The 20,008-nt window shown below is 36.6% G+C and overlaps 1 protein-coding gene across 3 annotated transcripts in view; it reads left to right on the plus strand.

Annotated features, from left to right (window-relative positions):
* Positions 1–20,008, plus strand: part of CFHR5 (complement factor H related 5) — a 32,829-nt gene that overhangs the window by 8,551 nt on the left and 4,270 nt on the right. For 2 of the 3 annotated variants that reach the window (XM_047705118.1, XM_047705117.1), the window contains 5 exons: positions 3,993–4,169; positions 5,482–5,664; positions 6,120–6,299; positions 7,691–7,867; positions 19,505–19,687. In XM_047705118.1, the coding sequence (XP_047561074.1) occupies positions 3,993–4,169; positions 5,482–5,664; positions 6,120–6,299; positions 7,691–7,867; positions 19,505–19,687 (900 nt within the window). The remainder of the gene's footprint in view (positions 1–3,992; positions 4,170–5,481; positions 5,665–6,119; positions 6,300–7,690; positions 7,868–19,504; positions 19,688–20,008) is intronic. The other variant, XM_047705119.1, reaches the window with a different exon arrangement.

Below are 20,008 nucleotides of genomic sequence, written 5' to 3' on the forward strand. Positions count from 1 at the left end.
TGGACGTCAGAGCTAATGTATGCCTCCAGTGAGACTTAGAGCCATCTTTCTGGAGCCTTTGCTTACATTTCAGAGAAGTAAAAACCTTCCTCTCTCTCTCCCCACAAACATGTCTCTGCTCCAGAGCAAAGCTTTCCTTCCCTTTCTCTCTTGCGGGGAGAATGGATCAAGGGGCCAGCTGCCCTGGAAACCTCCAAGTCTCTTACTTCAGAGGTTCCTTTCCCATGGTGCAAAGCCACTGCCCGAGCACGAGCACCTCAGGCTGTCACGGCGTCTGATTACATGGATGCTGACAGATTAGAGACTAGAGCTCAGAGAGCTGGCAAAATGGCTCTTTGCGAGTCATCACTTATTTCGTCTCTGATCTAGAGAACTAATGTTTCCTGTAAGGAGGATACATTTCCATATGCGTGGACACACACACACACATACACACACACCAGGTACTTACTGTACACTACGAGAACATATAGGATACTATAGATGGTAGGTATATACATAGACGTATATATTTATGTATATATGTATATATATTTATGTATATGTATATATTTACAGGTATACATAGACATATATATTTATGTAGAATACTTAAGTATATCTAAAAATAGTATCATTTATTTAAGAGTATCATTTATATATAAGGAAAATGTGCATAAAATCAATTTTTACTAAATGATTAATAATATTTTCTAATGTACATAAAATCAATTTTTAGTAAATTATTCATAATAATATTTCCTAAAAGATAATTTGTGCATTGGTACATAATGATTAAAGGTTTTTGTCCACTTGTTGTGTGCTTGGGATAACATTAGGAATAAGACCCTGATTTTAAATATGCCTCCAAGTCTTAAGACGTGTCAGTATTAGCACATGCCAGAAATAAAGGTAAGAGCATATGGTTTAACCTCAGTGATGAGTTGGTCTATGAATGCCATGATGGATATAAAACAGAGATGGGAGCATCCCAGGGTCCATAGGATGGGGTGATGATGGCTGGTCCCATGTTGCCTACAGCCTATGGTAAGTACTGTTTCTTCTAGGAAATGACAGCAATTCTGAATGTATTTTTTTTGATAGAAGTATATTTTCTTTTATATACAAAACTGAAGTCCCAAAAAAAGGTTTGTTGAAGTAGCTATCAACAAGATGTGAAATCATTTTTCCTTTGCTTTGGTTAAAACAGCCAAGGAACGCCAATCAGTTCCCCTTCCACTAACAGCATATAAACACAGTGACAGGACTACTTTTAGAACAGAATAAACAACTTTAAAGAAAGGAAATTAAATTAATTTTTTTAGTAGACTCTATTGAAAGATGTTTCCTAATGAATAATCATCAAAATTTAAGGTGTCCCCAAATAGCTTTAAGAGACCAATGTTAAATAATGATTTAATAACAGATCTTTGAAAAGCAACTTAGCTCATCCAAAATAATCATGTTTATATGCCACATGCATTATATTATTTACAAACAAGGTGAACGCTGTTTTAAAGGTACCTTGGATTCATGCTGCCAAATAATTCAAAACTAAGCAAACTCACCAAAGTTATAGTTTGCTATGCCTGCTACAGCGACTTTAGATATTATGCTCCTGGATTTTCATCCCTTTCCTTGTCATTTGATTATAAATTCACAATTTATGGTCAGAGACTTGGGGCACCTGGATGGCTCAGTCAATAAAGCGTCTGCCTTCAGCTCAGGTCTTGATCTCAGGATCCTGGGATCGAGTCCCATGACGGGCTCCCTGTTCAGCAGGGTGTCTGCTTCTCCCTTTCCCTCTGTGCGTGTGCTCTCTCTCTTTCTCAAATAAATAAAACTTAGAAAGAAATTTATAGTTAGAAACTTGTATCCTGTTTGTTTGTTTGTTTATTTTAGAGCAGTTTGGGATTTCATGGCACAACTGAGGGGGAGGGACAGAGATGTATCCCTTGGCCCCTACATGCAATACAGTCTGTCCCAATATCAACTTGACTGACCAGCCGTATTTGTACAATTGATGAACAGTTTGACACATCGTAATCACCCAAAGTCTATAGTTTATATTACAGCCCATTCTTGGTGTTGCACAGCCTTTGACATAAATGCTGCACAGAATGCCTTCAAGTTATGCCAAATCATACCCTTCCTTAAATATGACTGTACGTTTTCCCCCATATATATTAGTTTTCTCCCGCTACTGTAACAAATTACCACAAACCTAATTGCTTAAAACAGTGCAAACTTATTATCTTACAGTTCTGGAGGTCAAAAGTCCTAAAATCAAGATGTTGAATTACAATTCCTTCTGGAGGTCCTAGGAAAGAATCTGTCTCTGCCTTTTATAGCTTCACAAAGCCCTTTGCATTTCTTGACTCACCACTCTTCCTTATACCGCTTCAACCTCTGCTTCTGTTGTCACACGTCCTACGTTGATTCTGATACCTCTGCTCCCTTTTGTAAGAACCTTTGTGATTATACTGGGTCCACTCCCATACAAATAATTTAAAATAATCTCTCCATCTCAAGGTCTTTAACTTAATTGTATCTACAAAGTCTGTTTTTCCAAGGAAGGTAACATATTTGCATGTTTCATGGATTAAGATGTGGATATTTTGGGGAGGCCATTGTTCTATCTCTAATACCATGTAATAACCATACTTGAATAAATCAGTTGGAAAATCCTACATCAGCCAAGATTGATCCTTTTCTTTCTTTTTTTTTTTCAAGATCAATTATTTTCAATAGTGCTTTTGTTTTTTTACAGTTGGATTAGGAAGGGAATATAAACAACAAATAAAGAATTGTCATGCAAAATTACTGGAAAGAAATACAGAGATACAGGTGTGCAGCTCTTCCTAAAGCTGAGTGAGTCACATTCTAAGGGGATATGTAAAAACTGCTATTAAACTATTAAATTGCCAGTAATAATGCATAAAACTGGCTAGTTTAAATAATATTTCTGAGATTTAGTTAGAAATATTTCATCATATTTTTGTGATATATGCTTGATTTATTCAGAGTATTTGTCTTGCATGTCATTTATATTTTCTTTTTTTTAAAATAGATTTTATTTATTTGAGAGGGAGAGAATGAGCAGGGGGGAGGGGCAGAGAGAGAGGAAGAAGCAGACTCCTCACTGGGGGGGGGGGGGGCGATGTGGGGCTCCATCCCAGGACCTGAGATCATGACCTGAACTGAAGGCAGATGCTTTATTGATTGAGCCACCAGATGCCCCTGTCATTTATATTTTCACATGTGAATTTCAATATCGAATTTTATAAATGAACCACAAATAACAGATTAAATGAGAAAAATACACCTATATATTCATATAGGTATCCATTTTTACTTAAATCAGAAGGTATTCACACTGTGTTGGTTTTTAGAAAAATATTAGAGATGAGGTTGGGTATAATGGAAAGATTCCGAACACCCAGAAGGCAGCTTGGCCATGTGTTTCTGAAAAAGTCCACATACTAAATACAGTTCCCCTTGTAAAGTTAGGAATTATTTGCTTTTTAATGTTCCCTCCTACTTAAAATGTACTAGACATAATTCTTGTTTGGGCCATTCCAGTTACTAACTTTTTAAAACATACCTGTCATTTAATTAAATATGTTGCATTTTAATTGTTATTACTTGAAAAACTGATTTTCACATGATCTCTGAAAACTGTTCATATGCTGTTTTATAGACAAATAAAAGTTATTAAACTTCTATGGTTAAATAATTAAATAAAATAATTTACTTTTTAAGTGATTGCTTGGGACTTATTTATTACAATACCGAGGAGATTGTCATACAAAATTTTACCTTTCTGTTCAACCCTAATTTCTCTAAAGGGGCTTACACATATTTGTTGGGTGTAAGTAATTAGAGGGTTTTTTTTTAAGGTGAGACTATAAGTGCTCCTGTGTATGAAGCCTCCTGCTACTTAATAGCATATATTAAATTTAATATTACAATGATTATTTCACACATACTTACTTATTTTTATTTCATTTTAGATATAAAATGTCTTCTTCCAATTTTAAAACCAAATATAGATGTTTACCCAAAAAAAGCAATATACAAAGCTGGAGATGTCTTGGAATTTTCCTGTGAAGAAGGACTTAGAAGAGTTGGACCAGATTCAATTCAATGCTATCACTTTGGATGGTCACCTAATTTTCCAATATGCAAAGGTCAACATTTATTTTAGAACTGATGAAACAACTTATATCAATTTATATTAATGTCTATGTATTTTATTGGTTTTATATATATAATCTGACAAACTGTAAAAACATGGTAATGATATTTTAACTGAGAAGGAGAAGAGGTGCTGGGCCATCAATTAGTTATGTTTCCTTTAACAAGGGAGTAATTCTACCTCTGTTATGAAATATGTAATGGAGTTTTACAGATCAAAATATCGGTGCCAGAATGGGGAAGTGTTAGGAATTTTTCCCCAAACTCAATAAAAAAATTATGCTTTAAAAAATATTGCATGGGCCTTCCTATATTTTATTAAGTAATCAAGAAGTAATCAAATAAAAATATGAATGATTCAGTATAAACCAATGATTTGTTACTTGCTTCAGATGACCTTGCTTTTAAAAATATTTGATAAAATTATTTTATATATATTTATAGATATTAATAAAAACATATGCAATAATATACTTTATACTTATTTATCTATATTTATATTATACCATATATATGATAAGTACTTACTTCTATATGATATCCAGATTATCGAACTACTTTAAAATCCTTAGGGCACAATTAATATCCTGGTTATAATAACCTGTAAAATATTGGGGGTTGGGGCAATCAGTATATTTACATATAGAAAAAAATATAAGATGGCATTGAAAATTATTGTTAATTTAAAGAAATACAATAAGGTGTTTCGTATATGCAGGTCAGCATCCTATTTCTTAGATAAGCATTCTGAAAAATTTAGAAGTAAAATCTTATTATGTCTATCATTTACTTTAAATTATTTTGGGGGCACCTGGGTGGCTCAGTTTGGGTAAGTGTCTGTCTTCCATTCAGGTCATGATCCCAGTGGGATCAAGCATAGTGTCAGGCTCCTCATTCAATGGCGAGTCTGTTTCTCCCTCTGCCCCTCCTCCTAATTGTGCCCCCCCCCATTTTGGGCACGCTCTCTCTCTCTCAAATAAATAAGTAAAATCTTAAATAAATAAATAAATAACTTTGCAAAAAATTAAGTAATTTGGGCAAAATGTAACATTCATATATATCTAGGGGATCAATATATGTATCCATTTTTCTTTAATTTGTTCAGAATTGTTTATAGTAAAAAGCCAACATTTGAGAAAAAAGAATACTCAGGACACTATGTAGACTGTAAAAAGAAAACCTGAAAAAAAAATAGGAATGTAGCATAAATATAATTTAGTTCTAGGTCAACCAGAACAGTAATTTTACGTTTTGTCAGAGTCCTAAGATTCTTTAAGCATTACTTAAATAGTTTCTTTATGATAGGGCAAGTACAGTCATGTGGTCAACCTCCTCAGGTCCTCAATGGTAAAATAAAGGGGATAAGGAAAGAAGTATATGGACACGGCGAGACGGTGGAATATGAATGCCCTCCCTACTTTCTACTGACTGGGCCTGAGAAAATACAGTGCATCGATGGAGAATGGACAAATTCGCCCACTTGCATTGGTAAATAGATGCTAATGTTTAAGCAGAATGGTTTAAACTTCTCACTTATATATAAATACATACATAAAAAGATTTAAAATATTTTATTTGTTTCTTTAATTTTATTTTTTCAGTTTTCCAAGATTCATTGTTTATGTACCACACCCAGTGCTCCATGTAATACGTGCCCTCCTTAATACCCACTACCAAGCTCACCCATCCTGCCACCCTCCTCCCTTCCAAAACCCTCAGTTTGTTTCTCAGAGTCCACAGTCTCTCATGGTTTGCCTCCCCATCCGATTTCCCCCAATTCATTTTCCTTTCCTTCTCCTGATGTCCTCCATGTTATTCCTTATTCTCCACAAGTAAGTGAAACCATATGATAACTGACTCTCTCTGATTGACTTGTTTCACTCAGCATAACATGGATTTAAATATTTTTAAAAGTAAGCATATCTTTTATTACATTCTCTTAGGACAAGTTAAAGCATGTGGCCCTGTACCTCACCTCGAGAATGGCTATGCCCAGTTCTCTATTCTTCCCTTCCAACATGGTGTTTCTGTGGAGCTGAATTGCAGAGATACATATACAATGATTGGAAATAATGTAATTACCTGTATTGATGGAACGTGGACTGAACTTCCTATGTGTGTTGGTGAGAATACATTTCCTACTTGTGTATTTGATTGTTTACAATTTTTTAAATCAATAGATATGTTTAGAACAGCACATGCCAACCCCATCATCTATTAAATAATTAGGATATAAGACCCTAAATTCTTCACCCCTAATTACTTAAGAAACTGAATTGTTAAAGATTTCCTTTGATCTCTGTTACTGTGCAAGACTACGGAGATGCTAAGGGCTCTGTGAACCAAGAGAGTCTGGGACTTCTACTTCAGGGTAATAGTGGATACTGTTCTCCTTTGTCCTATGTCCAGCAATCCCAATATAGTCAAGCCTTTAATTTTAAGCTTTAAAGACTAGCAGATTCTTTGCTGCTATTCTTCAAGATTCTAAAGTAGAAAATCCAAAACCACTCTCTTCTCTCATCTCTTAGATTTTTGGATTATCAGCTGGTTTCCCCACTCCTAGGGATGACAACTGTAGCTGTGGCAGATACCCAGTCACTGCCCATTCATGATGACCTGCAGGGAAGGAATATGTTGCATCCCCAAGAGCCTGGACTCCGTTATGAAAAGGTGTAAATTATATACGTTCGTGGCCAACAGCTTTTATATAAGGAGAACACAGACATCCAATCACTAGCATCACATAGCGTAAATTTATAAATAGGGATCATTGGAGAAAAACACATAAAGGGAGAGAGGTAGCAGAGCAGTCTATGTCTCGTTATCCCATCCTTTGACACTCTCAGGAAAGGTTCGACAATGATCTATATATGTATGGACAGTAGGGAAGAATTGTAACAATAAAATCTACTTAGACTAGCAAATGGCCCATTGCAAATTATTGTCTGACTGTTGTATCAGGATGTTCTTCCTTTGAGCTTACTCTGATTTATTGAGTCAGGGTCTTAACTAAGCTTCTGAAATGTGGGAGTAATTGAACCTCAAGAGACGTCTAGATTTTTCTCTCTTAAGACTGTACTTCCCACAGACTTACTCATGCATCACCTCTTTTTATTATTGAAATGCTTTGACAACATTTATTTAACATAATTTAGTGGAAAACAATCACATATGTATGCCTCTTTGTGCCTTTCAAAATTAGGCTGAATGACGTTTCATAAGGACTGTCCTCGAGTCAAGACCCTGGACCAGATTAACCCATCTTGCTCTTCCATTTCCCAAAAGACTTCATCATGTTTTTCTGTCATTCAAAAATGGAATACAGATTTTTGTTTCCTTTTCCCTTTTTCAACAGCATAGTCTGCAATGAAATTAAGAATAGCTTTGTGTGATATTGCTTGAAGGCATCCAACATAATTTAATTATGCCGTTAATATGTCAGAAGTGTTATTGAAATAATTGCTAATTTCTGCTCAATATTCCTATCATGAATGAATATTTTTCTTTTTTGTAGAAACAAACCAGCTTAAATGGTGCAGAAGACCAACATTTCATCCACGAATACTGATGAGACCAAATCTGAGTGGATATAATCATAGTACCAGAATATATTACAATTGTCTTCCGAGGTTCAAACGCATACAATCAACCTGCATCAATGGGAAATGGTATCCTGAACCAAACTGCATAGGTAAGGTTTGTTTCAAAAACTCTGTAGATGGGACACCTGGGTGGCTCCATGGGTTGGGCCTCTGCCTTTGGCTCGGGTCATGGTCTCAGGGTCATCGGATCGAGCCCCGCTTCGGGCTCTCTGCTCGGCGGGGAGCCTGCTTCCCCCTCTTTCTCTGCCTGACTCTCTGCCTGCTTGTGCTCTCTCTCTCTGTGTCAAATAAATAAATAAATTCTTAAAAAATTTTGTAGACCTCGTTACATCTTTATCAGAAAATTTCTCTTGTGATTAGTATGTTTTTATTTTTTAAAATTTTATTTATTTATTAGAGAGAGAGAGAGACAGAGTGTGTGTGAACAAGAGAGCACAAGCAGGGGGAGCAGGAGAGGGAGAGGAAGAAGCAGAATTCCCACTGAGCAGGGAGCCTGATGTGGGGCTTGATCTCAGGACCCTGAGATCATGACCTGAGCAGAAGGCAGAGGCTTAACACCCTGTGTCACCCAGGTGCCCCAATTAGTATGTTTTTAAATTATTTATTGTGATGTGTAACTTTTAAAAAAGATTTTATTTATTTATTTGAGAGAGAGAGCGAGAGAGCACAAGTAGGAGGGAGAGGCAGAGGGAGACGGAGAAGCAGACTCCCTGCCAAGCAGGGAGATTGATGCGGGGCTCTATCCCAGGACCCCGAGATCATGACCTGAGCTGAAGGCAGACACTCAAACTACTGAGCTATCCATATGCCCCAATATGTAATTGTTTTTTTAATTTTATTTTTTATAAACATATATTTTTATCCCCAGGGGTACAGGTCTGTGAATCGCCAGGTTTACACACTTCACAGCACTCACCATAGCACATACCCTCCCCAATGTCCATAACCCCACCCCCCCTCTCCCAACCCCCTTCCTCCCATCAACCCTCAGTTTGTTTTGTCAGATTAAGAGTCACTTATGGTTTGTCTCCCTCCTAATCCCATCTTGTTTCATTTACTCTTCTCCTACCCCCTTAACCCCCTGTGTTGCATCTCCTCTCCCTCATATCAGGGAGATCATATGATAGTTGTCTTTCTCCGATTGACTTATTTCGCTAAGCATGATACCCTCTAGCTCCATCCACGTCGTCGCAAATGGCAAGATTTCATTTCTTTTGATGGCTGCATAGTATTCCCTTGTGTATATATACCACTTCTTCTTTATCCATTCGTCTGTTGATGGACATCTAGGTTCTTTCCATAGTTTGGCTATTGTAGACATTGCTGCTATAAACATTTGGGTGCACGTGCCCCTTCGGATCACTACGTTTGTATCTTTAGGGTAAATACCCAGCAGTGCAATTGCTGGCTCATAGGGTAGTTCTATTTTCAACATTTTGAGGAACCTCCATGCTGTTTTCCAGAGTGGTTGCACCAGCTTGCATTCCCACCAACAGTGTAGGAGGGTTCCCCTTTCTCCGCATCCTCGCCAGCATCTGTCATTTTCTGACTTGTTAATTTTAGCCATTCTGACTGGTGTGAGGTGATATCGCATTGTGGTTTTGATTTGTATTTCCCTGATGCTGAGTGATATGGAGCATCTTTTCATGTGTCTGTTGGCCATCTGGATGTCTTCTTGGCAGAAATGTCTGTTCATGTCTTCTGCCCATTTCTTGATTGGATTATTTGTTCTTTGGGTGTTCAGTTTGCTAAGTTCTTTATAGATTTTGGACACTAGCCCTTTTTCTGATATGTCATTTGCAAATATCTTTTCTCATTCTGTCAGTTGTCTTTTGGTTTTGTTCACTGTTTCCTTTGTTGTGCAAAAGCTTTTGATCTTGATAAAATCCCAATAGTTCATTTTTGCCCTTGCTTCCCTTGCCTTTGGCGATGTTCCTAGGAAGATGTTGCTGTGGCTGAGGTCGAAGAAGTTGCTGCCTGTGTTCTCCTCAAGGATTTTGATGGATTCCTTTCTCACATTGAGATCCTTCATCCATTTTGAGTCTATTTTCGTGTGTGGTGTAAGGAAATGATCCAATTGCATTTCTCTGCATGTGGCTGTCCAATTTTCCCAACACCATTTATTGAAGAGGCTGTCTTTTTTCCATTGGACATTCTTTCCTGCTTTGTCGAACATGAGTTGACCATAGAGTTGAGGGTCTATTTCTGGGCTCTCTATTCTGTTCCATTGATCTATGTGTCTGTTTTTGTGCCAGTACCATGCTGTCTTGATGATGACAGCTTTGTAATAGAGCTTGAAGTCCAGGATTGTGATGCCACCAACTTTGGCTTTCTTTTTCAATATTCCTTTGGCTATTCGAGGTCTTTTCTGGTTCCATATAAATTTTAGGATTCTTTGTTCCATTTCTTTGAAAAAAATGGATGGTACTTTGATAGGAATTGAATTAAATGTGTAGATTGCTTTAGGTAGCATAGACATTTTCACAATATTTATTCTTCCAATCCAGGAGCATGAAATATTTTTCCATTTCTTTGTGTCTTCCTCAATTTCTTTCATGAGTACTTTATAGTTTTCTGTGTATAGATTCTTAGTCTCTTTGGTTAGGTTTATTCCTGGGTATCTTACAGTTTTGGGTGCAATTGTAAATGGGATTGACTCCTTAATTTCTCTTTCTTCTCTCTTGTTGTTGGTGTAGAGAAATGCAACTGATTTCTGTGCATTGATTTTATATCCTGACACTTTACTGAATTCCTGTACAAGTTTTAGCAGTTTTGGAGTGGAGTCTTTTGGGTTTTCCACATAGAGTATCATATCATCTGCGAAGAGTGATAGTTTGACTTCTTCTTTGCTGATTTGGATGCTGTTAATTTCCTTTTGTTGTCTGATTGCTGAGGCTAGGACTTCTAGTACTATGTTGAATAGCCGTGGTGATAACGGACATCCCTGCTGTGTTCCTGACCTTAGCGGAAAAACTTTCAGTTTTTCTCCATTGAGAATGGTATTTGCGGTGGGTTTTTCATAGATGGCTTTGATAATATTGAGGTATGTGCCGTCTATCCCTATACTTTGAAGAGTTTTGATCAGGAAGGGATGCTGTACTTTGTCAAATGCTTTTTCAGCATCTATTGAGAGTATCATATGGTTCTTGTTCTTTCTTTTATTAATGTGTTGTGTCACATTGATTGATTTGCGGATGTTGAACCAACCTTGCAGCCCTGGAATAAATCCCACTTGGTCATGGTGAATAATCCTTTTAATGTACTGTTGAATCCTATTGGCTAGTATTTTGGTGAGAATTTTTGCATCTGTGTTCATCAAGGATATTGGTCTGTAGTTCTCTTTTTTGATAGGATCCTTGTCTGGTTTTGGGATCAAGGTGATGCTGGCCTCATAAAATGAGTTTGGAAGTTTTCCTTCCATTTCTATTTTTTGGAACAGTTTCAGGAGAATAGGAATTAGTTCTTCTTTAAATGTTTGGTAGAATTCCCCCGGGAAGCCGTCTGGCCCTGGGGTTTTGTTTGTTTGGAGATTTTTGATGACTGTTTCAATCTCCTTACTGGTTATGGGTCTGTTCAGGCTTTCTATTTCCTTCTGGTTCAGTTGTGGTAGTTTATATGTCTCTAGGAATGCATCCATTTCTTCCAGATGGTCAAATTTGTTGGCGTAGAGTTGCTCATAGTATGTTCTTATAATTGTCTGTATTTCTTTGGTGTTCATTGTGATCTCTCCTCTTTCATTCATGATTTTATTTATTTGGGTCCTTTCTCTTTTCTTTTTGATAAGTCTGGCCAGGGGTTTATCAATCTTATTAATTCTTTCAAAGAACCAGCTCCTAGTTTTGTTGATTTGTTCTATTGTTTTTTGGTTTCTATTTCATTGATCTCTGTTCTGATCTTTATGATTTCTCTTCTCCTGCTGGGTTTAGGGTTTCTTTCTTGTTCTTTCTCCAGCTCCTTTAGGTGTAGGGTTAGGCTGTGTACCTGAGACCTTTCTTGTTTCTTGAGAAAGGCTTGTACCGCTATATATTTTCCTCTCAGGACTGCCTTTGTTGTGTCCCACAGAATCTGAGCCGTTGTGTTTTCATTATCATTTGTTTCCATGAAATTTTTCAATTCTTCTTTAATTTCCTGGTTGACCCATTCATTCTTTAGAAGGATGCTGTTTAGTCTCCATGTATTTGGGTTCTTTCCAAATTTCCTCTTGTGATTGAGTTCTAGCTTCAGAGCATTGTGGTCTGAAAATATGCAGGGAATGATTCCAATCTTTTGATAACGGTTGAGACCTGAATTCGGACCGAGAATGTGATCTATTCTGGAGAATGTTCCATGTGCACTAGAGAAGAATGTGTATTCTGTTGCTTTGGGATGAAATGTTCTGAATATATCTGTGATGTCCATCTGGTCCAGTGTGTCATTTAAGGCCTTTATTTCCTTGTTGATCTTTTGCTTGGATGATCTGTCCATTTCAGTGAGGGGAGTGTTAATGTCCCCTACTATTATTGTATTATTGTCGATGTGTTTCTTTGATTTTGTTATTAATTGGTTTTTATAGTTGGCTCCTCTCACGTTAGGGGCATAGATATTTAAAATTGTTAGATCTTCTTGTTGGACAGTTCCTTTGAGTATGATATAGTGTCCTTCCTCATCTCTTATTATAGTCTTTGGCTTAAAATCTAATTGATGTGATATAAGGATTGCCACTCCCGCTTTCTTCTGATGTCCATTAGCATGGTAAATTCTTTTCCACCCCCTCACTTTAAATCTGGAGGTGTCTTCGGGTTTAAGATGAGTTTCTTGTAGGCAACATATAGATGGGTTTTGTTTTTTTATCCATTCTGATACCCTGTGTCTTTTGATTGGGGCATTTAGCCCATTAATATTCAGGGTAAGTATTGAGAGATATGAATTTAGTGCCATTGTATTGCCTGTAAGGTGACTGTTATTGTGTATTGTCTCTGTTTCTTTCTGATCTACTACTTTTAGGGTCTCTCTTTGCTTAGAGGACCCCTTTCAATATTTCCTGTAGAGCTGGTTTGGTGTTTGCAAATTCTTTCAGTTTTTGTTTGTCCTGGAAGCTTTTAATCTCTCCTTCTATTTTCAATGATAGCCTAGCTGGATATAGTATTCTTGGCTGCATGTTTTTCTTGTTTAGTGCTCTGAATATATCATACCAGCTCTTTCTGGCCTGCCAGGTCTCTGTGGATAAGTTTGCTGCCAATCTAATATTTTTACCATTGTATGTTACAGACTTCTTTTCTGGGGCTGCTTTCAGGATTTTCTCTTTGTCACTAAGACTTGTAAATTTTACTATTAGGTGATGGGGTGTGGACCTATTCTTATTGATTTTGAGGGGGGTTCTCTGAACCTCCTGGATTTTGATGCTTGTTCCCTTTGCCATATTGGGGAAATTCTCTCCAATAATTCTCTCCAATATACCTTCTGCTCCCCTCTCTCTTTCTTCTTCTTCTGGAATCCCAATTATTCTAATGTTGTTTCATCTTATGGTGTCACTTATCTCTCGAATTCTGCCCTCATGGTCCAGTAGCTGTTTGTTCCTCTTTTGCTCAGCTTCTTTATTCTCTGTCATTTGGTCTTCTATATCGCTAAATCTTTCTTCTGCCTCATTTATCCTAGCTGTGAGAGCCTCCATTTTTGATTGCACCTCATTAATAGCTTTTTTGATTTCAACTTGGTTCGATTTTAGTTCTTTTATTTCTCCAGAAAGGGCTTTTATATCTCCCGAGAGGGTTTCTCTAATATCTTCCATGCCTTTTTCGAGCCCGGCTAGAACCTTGAGAATCGTCATTCTGAACTCTATATCTGACATATTACCAATGTTTGTATTGATTAGGTCCCTAGCCTTTGGTACTGCCTCTTGTTCTTTTTTTTGTGGTGAATTTTTCCGCCTTGTCATTTTGTCCAGATAAGAGTATATGAAGGAGCAAGTAAAATACTAAAAGGGTGGCAACAACCCCAGCAAAATATGCTTTAACCAAATCAGAAGAGATCCCAAATTGTGAGGGGGGAGAAAGGGGGTAAAAAGAGATTCAGAAAGAAAAAAAAAACAATTAAAAAAAGAAAACGAATAAAGAAAAAATATAAAAAGGAAAATATATATATATATTAGATAAACTAGTTAAAAAACATTAAAAAAAAGGGTAAAAGTTAAAAAAATTTAGCAGAAGAGAAAAAAAATTGAAAAAGAAAAAAAAATTAACTGCAAGTGTAAAGAATCATGGGGAGAAAGCCATGAGTTCCGTGCTTTGCTTTCTCCTCCTCTGGAATTCTGCCGCTTTCCTTGGTATTGAAACTGCACTCCTTTGTACGTGGACTTGGTCCTGGCTGGGTTTCTTGTTGATCTTCTGGGGGAGGGACCTGTTGTAGTGATTCTCAAGTGTTTTTGCCCCAGGCGGAGTTGCACCGCCCTTACCAGGGGCCAGGCTGAGTAATCCGCTCTGGTTTGCTTTCGGGAGCTTTTGTTCCCTGAGCGCTTTCCGTAGAGTTCCGGAGGGCGGGAATGAAGACGGCAGCCTCCCAGTCTCTGGCCCAGAGGAGCCGAGAGCCCGGCGCCCCACTCCTCAGTGCGCCCTCAGAGAACAGCACCCAATTACTCCTGTCACCCTGGCCTTACGGCTGCGCTCCGAGCTGACTGAGCCTGAGACCGGTTCAAGGTAACCCCGAGCTTAGAGCTCACTCCTCGGCTCTGTCTCTGTAGCCAGCTTCCCCGTTCTAATACCTGTAAGCTCTGCGACACTCAGACACCCCGATCCTTCTGTGACCCTGTGGGACCTGAGGCCACGCTGACCCCGCGTGGGCTTCATCCTGTTTAAGCCTCTGGAGAGATGTCCCTCAGCAGAACAGACTTTTAAAAGTCTGATTTTGTGCTCCGTTGCTCCACCGCTTGCCGGGAGCCGGCCCCTCCCCCCGCGGTCTATCTTCCCGTCGCTTTGGATTCACTTCTCCGCCAGTCCTACCTTTCAGAAAGTGGTTGATTTTCTGTTTCTAGAGTTGCTGTTCTTCTTCTCTTCAATCTCCCATTGGATTTATAGGTGTTAGCAATCTTTAGATATGCTATCTAGCTGATCTCCCGCTACCTGAAGTAGTCTCAGCTGCTACTTCTCCGCCATCTTGACTCCTCCCCCCCAATATGTAATTTTTAAGTTGATGGTGAAGTTTGACACTCAGAACACTATTTTCAGACAAATATTATCATTTAAAAACCCTTGCCCTGATGGAGTAAGCTCATTTTTACTCTATTACAATTTCTAGAAATCATAAAAGAAAAAAGAGAACTGTAAAAACAGAACAAAAACTCAGTCTTCAATGACATTAGGAAAAAACAAAAACCCAAATGACATCGTGAAGAATAACTAACAGATACTATAAATTCTGGACCGAAAGTAGAAAGTAGGAAAGGAAAATTATCTGATTAAGAAATTATTTTCCTAAGATTAAGTCTCACATTCCTCAAAGGTTTATTTTCAAATTATTTGAGCAACAGGTCTATGAATTAGAAACAGTTATAAAATGGGCACCATGTTAAATTAAAATAAACCAGATATAGAGTAGATATAGTGCTTACAGAGAAATCACAATAAAATAGAGAAAATAGAGTAGACTTCAGACTTCTCACCAACAATATAAGAAGTAAGAATAAATATAATAATATCTCCAAAGTGCTTAAAGGAAATAATTGGCAACCAATTGTTCTCTATACCAAAATTACTTATTATTACATATGACTATGATGATTACAAGATAAATTTTTAAACATAGAAAAGACCAAGAGAATTTACCACTCAAAATCATCCTTTGATAGGAAAGGAATAAAATGAAACAAGATGAGATTGGCAGGGAGACAAACCATAAGAGACTCTTAATCTCTCAAAATGAACTGATGGTTGCTGGGGGGAAGGGGTAGGGAGAGGGTGGTAGCGTTATGGACATTGGGGAAGGTATGTGCTATGGTGAGTGCTGTGAAGTGTAAACCTGGAGATTCACAGACTTGTAACCCTGGGACTAATAATACATTATATGTTAATAAAAAAAAAAAGAGCGACCTAAAAAAAAATCATCCTTTGAAAGAAGTCATATAAAATATATACCAATCAGCAAGATGAAGTATTAATTCTTAACAAAAGTATGTGATGTCATTAGAAATTGTGAGTAAAACGTAGAAAATGTTAAATTAAGTAAGCAATAATTTCAAGAAGGTAAGGTAGGTAATTTTTAAAAAATAAGTAAAATGTTTTTATCTTTATTAAATTTCTTTATTCAATATAATTTTATTCTTATATAAGGAAGAAATATTGTTCTGAGAGTTTCAAGAATTATAAAACCTTTTCCATGCCCATGGAATGTTTACTTAAATTAACCACTTACTGTGCATTAAATAATTCTTACAAATTTCAAATACTAATACCTATTGATCACTTTCTATAACCACAGAGAAATAATATTTAAAATAATAACATTTGTCTACTCCCCTACCCTTCATTTTGTGAAATAATTCACTTCCAAATGACTTGATAAATAGTAAGAACTACATAACATTGTAAGAACATGTGGTAAAACCTATGAAATGCAACCTAACCAAAATTTGGAGTGACATTCATAGTCTTAAAAAAATAAGCTTGGAAATATCTATCTATCTATCTATCTATCTCCCCAAAAGCTAAGAAAAGTAAACTCCAGATAGTAGTAGGTAAATAATAAAAGTCAAAGCAGTGTGAATGAAATAGAATATTTTACTTACAGCTGATCCATGGAATAATACTAATTTTGGACAAGATTAATAAGCAGACCTTCTAATCAGTTCTACTCTAGTCAAGAAGAATAGTGGGCAGGTCCAAATAGACATTTCTATAACCAAAAAGCAGACAAAAATACAAATATAGGAAAAATAATATAAGAATACAATTTTGAAAATAAAAACATAATTGAAAAGGAAAACACTATGAAAAGGGCATTTACAGATCTTGGGAGAATGCTGTTTCTGGAGATTACCCTTATCCAGGGATTTGCCTTGACAAGGATGTTGCCTTGACAAAACTCTACCAGCCCTCAATTTTGAGTCCATTTCTCCATTAGAGTTATTTCACTCCCCACAGTTGACTTTTCTGGGAGAGCCCTTTTAAGGCAACCCACAGCTAGCTTTTTCCCATGGGTTCAATTCTAGCCAGTAAGATTTGGAAATGGAGAGAATCACCAGTGCAGCTATGTCTTTTAGGCGTTTTATCAGACAGACCACTTCAGTTAATCTTAAATTTTAACTGGGTCAGAAACTATTCCCTGTACCATTAATTCCATGGAAAAAGCAGATGTTTAGAAGCTTCCTGTTTTTACTTGGCTTAAGTTGAATGGGAGTTCCCCCTTCTCTCTCCCGTGATATAACATGCAGACAGCACTTTTTAAAGAAACCTTCACTACTGGCTCTTTAAAACTCTTTTCTTTTGCTTTTCAAGAATGTCTGTAATACTATTTTAAAGGTGACAGAGTATATTTTATAATCTCTTGTCATGTGTTATAAAAGTTTCTATCATCTCACTTTTTTATTTTATATTTTATTTTATCTTGTTTTATTTTTTGGTGGGAGAGAGAGCACAGCTGGCATAGAGTAGGGGGAGGGGCAGAGGGAGAGAGAGAATCCCATGCAGACTCCGTGCTGAGCATGGAGCCTGACCCGGGGCTCCACTTCAGGACGCTGATCAGGATCACGACCTGAGCTGGAATCAAGAGTCAGCCACCCAACTGACTGAGCCGCTTGGGTGCCTCTATTATCTTACTTTACATCTTGGTATAATTGAATTTGGAAGACCAGGCAAAGGAAATAAGAGTATTCTTTTAATGCTCTGTGTTGTATATGCAAACATATATGGGTCTCAAAACATCATAGTCCATGAAAAAAGCAAGTTGCCTTACAATATGCTATAGCATAGCCCTTATAAATGCTAAAAAAATAAATTCACAGACACTAATAATATATTAAATATGGATTCATATGTGTTTAGAGTAGAAAATAAAAACTGGAAATTAAACACATTTGGTAGGGTAGAAGGAAAAATGATGAAATAAGGAGGGTTACAAAAGTAACTTTACTACATCTGTAGAATTTAGTTTCTTTTATTAAGAAAAGGAAGAAGATAATGTTACTTATACTCTGAAAATGAGAAAAAATCAAGATAAACTATAAAATTATAGTTTAAACAAAAAGTCTATCAGAGAGCTAAGAAGCTAATTAGTGAAATTCCAGTAATTTCTCTCCAAGGAAAAAAGAAAGTCACGTTGCTGCTTTCATCCTTCCTGGAATGGTGAGAGGGTGAGAAACCTACCAGAAACATAAACATAAATAAAATAGTAGAGTTTTTAAAGAATATTATAAGTGGAATGAAGGCTAGCATGACTTAAAATTTCTAAGAGATCAGAAACAAACAAACAAACATGTGTCCATCTTTTCCAAGTATCCTGATAACATCTGATGTTAAGGCAAGAAAATCAAAATAAAGCATCCAGGAAGTCTGTCTCTCCCCAGAGGATTTGCAGCATATAATTCTAGTGTGTCTGTCTTCCCTTGAAAAAATAAACAACAACCTAATGTAAAATTCAGGTTTCAGAGACTATGTGTGTATTTTGGCTGAATTTATATTAATCTTATATTCTATTTTAAGATAATTTTTGAAATATTTACTCTATTGTCATATTTTTAAATGTACTTAAACAAGAGATACTAGCTCATTCTTCTATCTTGGTTTTAAAAGAAAACAGTATAGTGGGAATTAAAAACTATCTAACAACTTATTTTTAATTATTTTGAAGGTAATTGCCACTAGACAGCAACAGCTATCCTGGAAAAAAAAAATGAGCTGAAGGAGAACACTTTATCAGCCCAGGTCAGGAGGTGGGATGTGGCTCAGATAATGATATTTTAGCATCCAAATTGACCATTTAAAAATTTTTCCTTTAGAATAAACCAAGCGATCAAAATGAAGTTCATTCCTACTCAAACAGTGGTGTTCTAATTACATCAATTGCCAGTCATTGTCATGTTTAGAACAAAAGGCAAATCATGAAAATCTTTCATTGAGGTCAAGGGTTAGGTTATTAGGGGAAGTCTTCATTGGTTTTATCATTACTATTACTATTTTAATTTTTTTGTTTTTAACTTGTTTGAATCACACGTACATAACTTTTAAATCATATGAGTTAGCTAGAAAAAATGTAAAAGGGTTAATTTGAAAATTATATAAGAGTACTGATGGAATAATGAATAGGAAATAGAAGGGAATACCAGAGAAATTTTAATCCAGTGGTTATAGCACAAAAGTGCTTTACAAACCATAAACTATGTTAAGATAAAGGATATTTGGGGCACCTGGGTGGCTCAGTGGGTTAAGCCTTTGCCTTCAGATTAGGTCATGATCTCAGGGTCCTGGGATGGAGCCCCACATCAGGCTCTCTGCTCAGTGGGGAGCCAGCTTCCCCTCTCTCTGCTTTTCTGCCTACTTGTGATCTCTGTCTTCAAATAAATAAATAAATAAATAAATCTTTTAAAAAAGATAAAGTATATTTGTTACTATAGCATCATATGTACACACACACACACACACACACACACCAAGGGAGTTACTAGTTATTGGATGTTACACTATACTGAAATATTATCTTGTTGAGATGTTTTTCCTCCTTAGCTTTTATTAGTGAAATAATTAAATTCCAAACTTTTTTAGGAAAATGGAGAGAATTCTGCCCACCTCCACCTCAGATACCTAATGCTCAGAAAATGCTAACCACAGTGAATTATCGGAATAAAGCAAAAGTAGCCATTCTCTGCAAAGAAAATTATCTACTTCATGGACCAAGAGAAATTGTGTGTATAGATGGACAATGGCAGTCCTTACCACAGTGTATTGGTTAGTAGTTTATTTCTAATGCTACTTAAAATGTGTTTACTAATCTCCTTTGTTTTATCTAAAGAACAGGAAAAAGAACTTGGATTTTTTTTATTGCACTTATTATTCTAAAGCATTGAATTGTCATCTAGTTATCCAGTTCTGTGACTTTCAAAAACTCTTCCTCTATGAAGTACTTGCAACAGTGGCCACAGAAGAAGCAAGTTTGAGATCTCTACTGGATACCCACTTCTATTAAGTATATTTACTTGACAGGTGTATAAGGGACAATACAGAAATGGTCAGGGCTAAGATGTAAATTTGGCAACCGTAAGTATATAG

This window comes from Lutra lutra, chromosome 15 (genome assembly GCF_902655055.1).
Source record: "Lutra lutra chromosome 15, mLutLut1.2, whole genome shotgun sequence".
Classification (NCBI taxonomy): Eukaryota; Metazoa; Chordata; class Mammalia; order Carnivora; family Mustelidae; genus Lutra; species Lutra lutra.